This window comes from Mandrillus leucophaeus, unplaced genomic scaffold, assembly GCF_000951045.1.
Source record: "Mandrillus leucophaeus isolate KB7577 unplaced genomic scaffold, Mleu.le_1.0 Scaffold1001, whole genome shotgun sequence".
Lineage (NCBI taxonomy): Eukaryota > Metazoa > Chordata > Mammalia > Primates > Cercopithecidae > Mandrillus > Mandrillus leucophaeus.
In genome coordinates, this window is record NW_012098111.1 from 206,012 (window position 1) to 214,383 (window position 8,372).

The window sequence follows — 8,372 nt, forward strand, 5'->3', positions numbered from 1 at the left end:
AAAAAAAAAAAAAAAAAAAAGAATTTTCCTTCTCCATATCTCTCAGCCCAAAGTTAATTAATGTCCAAATGCTGGCAACTCAGGAGGTATTTTCTCTCTCTGGAAGGGGGGCAGTTAAGAAAACAATCCCTTTACAATTGAAAGCTTGCCAGATTGCTGAGGTTTTGATTCAGGGTATCATTTTATCATTTTACTTATTTTCCCCTCCCCGATCCCTTAACTTAGCAAAAAGAGCCTAAATTAGATATTTGAGAGTTTGTCTGACCTTCCTTGGAGTGCACTTTTCTCAGCAGACAGAACAGCTATTTCCTCCTTCAGGTTTCGGAGCTGTTTCTTATAATCGGATGTGACTTCTGTGTCCCGCTGGTCTGCATTCCGCTTGAGTGAACTCCACTGCTCACACCTCCGCTCCTCAGAGCTCCGAGGCTCTGACCGCCTATTCTCTGAGCTCCTCTGATCTGTGTTTCTGTGGCGGGCATCCTCCTGAGCTTGAAGAGTTTTAAGCCTGAACAGCAAAGAGAGAGGGCAGAGGAAGGGAAGAGAGGAGAGGGGAGGGAGTGAAGGAAGGAAGGAAAGGTAACAAGCAGCAATTGGCATGTTTACCACCAGAGGCTATTCTACTCAGCCTGCCATTATTGCATTGGGAAACTGGTGGAAATACATGTGAATGAACAAATTAGCAAGGAGCAGAACTCCCAGGGTCAGGATGCCACTCTATGTCTGCAGCTTGCATGGGGAAAAATTCCTAAAGAAAGGACACTCATACAGATCCTGTAGCAAAAACACTGGACTTATAGTCATACTGTCCCATGTTGGACAGTATGGGACAGATCTTAACTGCACGCTGAAAACATTTGACCTCCAAAAGCTACACAGGAAGCTGTTCTACAATATAATCTCCTACCCTCACTAGTTCTTTGATTCTCTGAATAGTCTCAACTATATTTGTAACACATTAATTGGAATATTTAATATTAATTAGAATCTTTGATTCTCTGAATAGTTGGAATATGAGAGAAAACTATAATGGGAACTGAATAACATCCACAAAACTAGCTAGAAGTATGAACCTATGAAAATAATGTAGCAAACAAAAAAAATCTTTAGAAATAAAATTGGCATCCTCATCAAGCTGCAAAGAGGCGTGGCCACCATAAAACAAAAGCAAAAGCCGGAAGAAGAGAACATGCTGTGATGAAAATGACAAGGGTGTATGATGAAAAGGTAAGATTAAGAAGATAAGAAAGTAGGATTAAGAAAGATGCAAAGAAGCTAAAGATGTAATGGAATGAAAAGCTGCAATACAAACAGTAAAGAACAGAATTGGTGCTATAGGTAATTGATGAGTAATATGATCGATGGATTTGAGAAGGTTTAACAAATAGGAAATTAGAGATTAAAATGATGAGGAAGGGGAAGACAGAAGTAGAAATTAGAACAGTGTTCCTAGCTAAGATTTATGGGTGTTCCTGATGAAATCAGAACCACTGGAACACGTGTGAAGATAATCAAAAGGGGTGTGTGTGTGTGTGTGTGTGTGTGTGTAAAATACACCTCCCACTTACTCTTTTGGGAGGGGGGGATCAAAATTAAGATCCAGGAAGATATAACCCTAAAAGATCAATGTTTATTTTCCCCTTCTAGAATTTTATCTATAAGGAATAATCAGATGGCTCAACTGAGATTTTTCCACAAAAATTATCCCAATATTATTTTCAATGTTGAAAATTAGTATACAAGTAAATATTCAATCCCCAAATGATGGAACATAATGAACCTATTTAAAACTAACTTCTGCAGTATTTTTTCTTAGTGACAGAGGAAAACAATGTCAGGTGAAAAGTTAGGATCCAAAATTGTATACTTATATACTTTATTCTGTAGTCTTAACTCTATTATTAATATATTAATTGGAAGGAATGCAAAATGTTAACAGTCACTGGCTCTGAAGTTATGAAAGGGTTTCTGTGTTCCTTTATACTATGTTGTACTTTGGAAGTTTTCTATAGTAGATAAGTAATATTTTTGTAGTAAATATATATGTATAATTAATAAAAATATTTCTGCATTTTCTCTCTGGTGGTGAACAGATTCTTTCATGTTGTAATGGAGCACCAAAAAAGCTAAATTCAATGATTTAGGCTGCAATAATCCTGTCATTTTTTTCTTACTGCTTTTTTAGCTGATTTATTTCCTCCTCTGCAGCCAACAGGGATATGGCCGATCTGTTCTTGGTTTCTTCAAGATTCTTTTCAGTTTCAGCCAGACTGTAAGAGAAATCAGTAGCTAAAGATAGATTTTTCAAAATTGGCAGACTTTCTAAATCAAGGCAGAGGCTCACTTAGGAACTTCTGGTATATGACATAGTTCAACATAAACAAGATCAAGTTAAAAGACATCTGCATTCAATCAGGTAATATTGCAAAAATTGTGGTGGACTTGTATGCTAAAACATGGTAACATCCTTTGCTCAATGTCAAACACTGGGAAATTACAGAGCTACTACCCCCAAAAGACTATTAGTATTAGAATATAAAGGACAAAGAAACTTGTTCAATTTCTCCTTCTCACCCTCCTAATTCATCTGCTCTAATTACATCAAAGCCCCAGGTTGGCTTTCTCTACAAAATCTCCATTTTTCTACAATATACCAACATCAATTTTTATTGCTTTGCACTGTGGAGCTGCAGACTTCCTCAATATTTAAAAAAATTATGTGCCCACCTATAAAGTCCTCACAATCACCCTTCACAATCAGGTACTTCATGTCTTCTTGCCTCTGACTTCTACTACTTATTGAACACAAATTCTCTGAGTTTTCACTGTATCTCTGTCATTATCAGTTTCAAATCCTCTTCATGGTAGACAAATCATAATAAATCATATTATTTAGGTCTATCTAATTTAAAAAATAAGTGGGTCTGGGTGCAGTAGCTCATGTCTGTAATTCCAACATTTTGGGAAGCCAAGGCAGGAGAATCTCTTGAACTCAGGAGTTCAAGACCAGCCTGTGCAACACAGTGAAACCCTGTCTCCATAAAAAAATAAATAAATAAATAAAGCCAGGTGTGGTGGTGTGTGCCTGTAGTCCCAGCTACTCAGGAGGCTGAGGTGGGAGAATCTCTTCAGACTAGGAGTTTGAAGCTGCAGTGAGCTTTGATTGTGCTACTGCACTCCAACCTGGGTGGCAAAGTAAGAGCATGTCTCCAAAAAAAAAATGGAAGTGAGATAGATGATGTTGAATAAAGACCAATGGTCCTCAATGAAGTTACCCCAGAACAGTGAGACTTGAGTTGACAAAGTCTTCTTGACTTCTCTGACTCTGCCAGAGAGATCATAGCACTTGTCCTGAGGCTAAGATAGTGCAGTTGCCTTCCAAACTCACATCAGCCTTTATCCTTCCCTCTAGATGGAAGAACAGTGGAGGGCAAAACACTGGGATTTTCACTTTGAGAGTGGAGCAGCCTGAGAAATAATGTGCTAACAGCATCCCTGTCAATCCCACAGATCTTAACCAGACATCCAAAATTCCATCCCCTATCTGCTTCCTCCTCTAATAAATGCGCATTCAGCAAGAGCCTTCCACATACTATCCCCAACTCTCCCAAGCAAAGTTTATTTCCCCTTCTCGGCGCTCCACTCACATTTACCTCATTGCATTCACACTATAAACTATTTGAGAGCAATAATTTTATTTTATTCATCTCTACCCCCAGCACCTAAACAGTGCCTGTCACAAGGTATATTTTTTTAATGAGAAAGGAATGAATGAATGAAATATCTAAAGATGAAAAGAAAGCAAAAAATAGCATTAACTTCATAATATGGCTATTGGAGATTGAAAGGAAACTAGTATGATTTAATTCAAATATAAAGAGATAACAAGTTTTTAAAAGTAAATATGTGAAAATGAGCATTTTTATCAAGAGAAAAGAAACTGTAGAAAATGGATCAAGAAAAGGAGGAAAATACAAGCAGGAATTAAGAACTTGGGTATTTTTCTCCTAACACACACAAGCGGATGCACATACAAGCAAACATACATGCTAATTTCATGTGTTTGGATATCATACAAAGAGAAGAAAGAAAAGTACATTCATATGCTAAGAATTGTTTTAATCAGGCTGCCATTCTATTTAAATATTTTGTTGTGTATCCATTCATTGAGCAGATTATTGAGTACTTATTGTGAGCTAGGCATGATGCTCGGTACTGGAGATACAATGGTGTCAAGAAAGCAATGCAAGACAGTAACCCTTTGGATCTTCCAGGTTAGTTGGGGAGATAGATCATATATATACAAGCAAGTTTATTTTTTTAAGTTCCCAGTTGTGACTTCACTCTCTAACTTTTCTCATAAGTGCTATTATGAGAAAAGCAGATAACCGTGAAAGAGAATTAGAGAGAAGAAAGACCTTTCAATGTATGGTGGTCACAGAAGGACTCTGAGAAAGGCACATTTAAGCTGAGACTTGTAAGATAATAAAGACCAGGCATGCAAAGAACCAGTGGAAGACTGGAAAGTTCTTTCAGGCAATGGAAGAGCACAGGCAAAGGCCTCAAGGTGAGGAAGTAGATAGTAGACTGCGTCAGGAGAAAGTGACAGATGACACTGGGGCAGAAATACAGCCAGATCAGTAGGGCTGCTATGAGAGCCCTGGTGAGAAATTTAGAATTTTTTCTAAGTATAAAGAAAAGAGACCACTTAAACAAACTTATAAGAGAAAAACAAACAACCCCATCAAAAAGTGGGCAAAGAACATGAACAGACACTTCTCAAGAGAAGACATTTATGCGACCAACAAACATATAAAAATAAGCTCAACATCACTGATTATTAGAGAAATGCAAATCAAACCACAATGAGATACCATCTCATGCCAGTTAGAATGGCAATTATTAAAAAGTCAAGAAACAACAGATGCTGGCGAGGCTGCAGAGAAATAGGAAATTTTTCACACTGTTAGTGGAAATGTAAATTAGTTCAACCATTGTGGAAGACAGTGTGGTGATTCCTCAAGGATCTAGAACCGAAATACGATTTGACCCAGCAATCCCATTACTGGGTATATACCCAAAGGAATATAAATAATTATATTATAGATACATGCTTATGTATGTTTATTGCAGCACTGTTCACAATAGCAAAGACATGGAATCAGCCCAAATGCCCATCAATGATAGACCGAATAAAGAAAATGTGGTACATATGCACCATGGAATACTATGTAGCCAAAAAAGGAATAAGATTATGTCCTTTGCATGGAAATAGATGAAACTAGAAGCCATTATCTTCGGTAAACTAACGCAGAAACAGAAAACCAAACACTACATGTTCTCACTCATAAGTGGGAGCTGAACAATGAGAACACAAGGACACAGGGAGGGGAACCATATATACTGGGGCCTGTTGTGGGCTGGGAGAAGGGAGAGCATCAGGATACATAGCTAATGCATGTGGGGCTTAATATCTAGGTGATGAGTTAATCTGTGCAGCAAACCACAGTGGTACATGTTTACCCATATAAGAAACCTGCACATCCTGCACGTGTTTCCAGGAACTTAAAATAAAATATAATATTTGAAAAAGGAGCAGACTAACAGCTTTTAATCAGAAGGATGATTTGATATGGCTGGGCGCCGTGGCTCATGCCTGTAATCCCAGCACTTTGGGAGGCCAAGGCGGGCGGATCATGAGGCCAGGAGTTCGAGACCATCCTGGCTAACACGGTGAAATGCCATCTCCACTAAAAATACAAAAAACTAGCCAGGCATGGTGGCGGGCACCTGTAGTCCCAGCTATTCAGAAGGCTAAGGCAGGAGAATGGCGTGAACCTGGAAGGCAGAGCTTGCAGTGAGCCGAGATCGCACCACTGCACCCCAGCCTGGGTGACAGAGCGAGACTCTGTCTCAAAACAAAAACAGAAAAAAAAAAAAAAAAAAGAATGATGACTTGATACAATTTTATATATATATACATATATATAAATGGATGAAAATGGATGGTGGTTGACCAAGAATGGAAGTGGGGAAGCCAGTTAGAAGGAAGCAATTGGTTCAGGAAAAAGATATCAGAGGATTGAACCATGGCAAAGGTGGTGGAATAGAAAAGGGCAGGTGTGAAAGTATAGGAGATAGATTCAATTGGACATTCTGATACTTTAGATATAGGAGAGGAGGAAAAGCAAGATTCATAACCAGAATCCAGGCATAAAATCTAGAAGTCTTCCCTTGCCTGGGGGTTCATCAAACCTGTGCAGACGTGTGGCCATTTGTCCATAATTATTGGAATTTGCATTTTGGGACTAAATCAGAACCAATCCAGTCTCCACAAGGTTAGACATAGGGAACCACTTTGGGTGACCCATTCATTCCATAGAGGGGCAGCACCCTGGCTTAAGAGACAAGTAGGCACAGTAAGGGAGGGAAGAGAGAATTGGCTACCACAGAATGTGGAGAACAAATTCTTTTAGTGATACTTTAAATTTAAAAACAGAATAAGAATCACAGGTGGGTTAAAACTAAACAAAGTGGAGAAAAGACACCCTATTCAACAAATGGTGTTTGGAAAACTGGCAAGCCACATGTAGAAGAATGAAACTGGATCCTCACCTCTCACCTTATGCAAAAATCAACTCAAGATGGATCAAAGACTTATATCTAAGAGCTGAAACCACAAACATTCTAGAAGATAACATCAGAAACTCTTTTAGATATTGGTTTAGGCAAAGAATTCATGCCTAAAAACCCAAAAGCAAATGCAACAAAAAACAAAATAAATAAAATGCGACCTAATTAAACTAAGAAACTTCTGCACAGCAGAAGAAACACAGAAACAAAAACAAATTTCTGCTTAGCAGAGTAAACAGACAACTCACATAATGGGAGAAAATATTCACAAACTATGCATTCGACAAAGGGCTAATATCCAGTATCTACAATGAAGTCAAAAAAAGTCAGCAAGAAAAAAAAACAATTAATCCCATTAAAAAGTGGGCAAAGGACATGAATAGACAATTCTCAAAAGAAGATATACAAACAGCCAATATACATATGAAAAAAATGCTCAACATCATTAATTACCAGGGAAACGTAAGTTAAAATCATAATGCGATATCATCTTACTCCTGCAAGAATTGTCGTAATTACAAAATCAAAACACAATAGCTGTTGGAGTAAATGTGGAGAAAAGGGAAAACTTTTATGCTGCTGGTGGGAATGTAAACTAGTACAACCACTATTGAAAGCAGTGTGGAGATTTCTTAAAGAACTAAAAGTAGAACTACAATTTGATACAGCCATCCCACTACTGCATACCTACCCAAAGAAAAAGAAGCCATCTTATGAAAAAGACACATGCACATGTATGTTTATAGCAGTACAATTCACAGTTGCAGAGATATGGAACCAACATAAGTGCCCATCAACCAATGGGGGGATAAAGAAAATGTGGTATATATATACCATGAAGTACTAGTCAGCCATACAATGAAATGAAATAATGGCCTTTGCAGCAACTTGGATGGAGCTGGAGGCCATTATTCTAAGTGAAGTAACTCAGGAATGGAAAACCAAATGTCATATATTCTCACTTATAAGTGGGTGTTAAGCAAAGGCATAAGAATGATATGGACTTTGGGGACTTGGAGGGAAAGAAAGGAGGAGGGTGAGGGATAAAAGACTACACAATGGCTCTACTGTATACCGCTCAGGTGACAGGTGCACCAAAATCTCAGAAATCACCACCAAAGAATTTATCCATGTAACCAAATACCACTTGTTCTCCAAAATCTATTGAAATAACATAAAAATAAAAATAAAGGGTTCCAAGATGGCTGAATAGGAACAGCTCCAGCCTCCAGCTCCCAGTGTGAGCAACACAGAAGATGGGTGATTTCTGCATTTCCAACTGAGGTTTGAAGAGAGTAGTGGTTCTCCCAGCACTGAGTTTGAGATCTGAGAACAGACAGACTGCCTGCTCAAGTGGGTCCCTGACCCCCGAGTAGCCTAACTGGGAGACCCCACAGAAGTACAAACTACCATCAGAGAATACTATAAACACTTCTATGCAAATAAACTAGAAAACCTAGAAGAAATGCATAAATTCCTGGACACATACACTCTCGCAAGACTAAACCAGGAAGCAGTTGAATCCCTGAATAGACCAATAGCAGGCTCTGAAAGTGAGGCAATAATTAATAGCGTACCAACCAAAAAAAGTCCAGGACCAGACAGATTCACAGCCGAATTCTACCAGAGGTACAAGGAGGAGCTGGTACCATTCCTTCTGAAACCATTCCAATCAATAGAAAAAGAGGGAATCCTCCCTAACTCATTTTATGAGGCCAACATCATCCTGATACCAAAGCCTG

The 8,372-nt window shown here is 38.5% G+C and overlaps 1 protein-coding gene across 3 annotated transcripts in view; it reads right to left on the minus strand.

Annotated features, from left to right (window-relative positions):
• SPATA18 (spermatogenesis associated 18) overlaps positions 1 to 8,372 on the minus strand; it is a 46,516-nt gene that overhangs the window by 23,332 nt on the left and 14,812 nt on the right. For 2 of the 3 annotated variants that reach the window (XR_001005302.1, XM_011973308.1), the window contains exons 5-6: positions 2,172 to 2,267; positions 266 to 505 (exon numbers count right to left, since the gene is read on the minus strand). Coding sequence is in view for 2 of the 3 variants with exons in the window: in XM_011973308.1 (XP_011828698.1) it covers positions 266 to 505; positions 2,172 to 2,267 (336 nt within the window). In the remaining variant the exon portion in view is untranslated. The remainder of the gene's footprint in view (positions 1 to 265; positions 506 to 2,171; positions 2,268 to 8,372) is intronic. The other variant, XM_011973322.1, reaches the window with a different exon arrangement.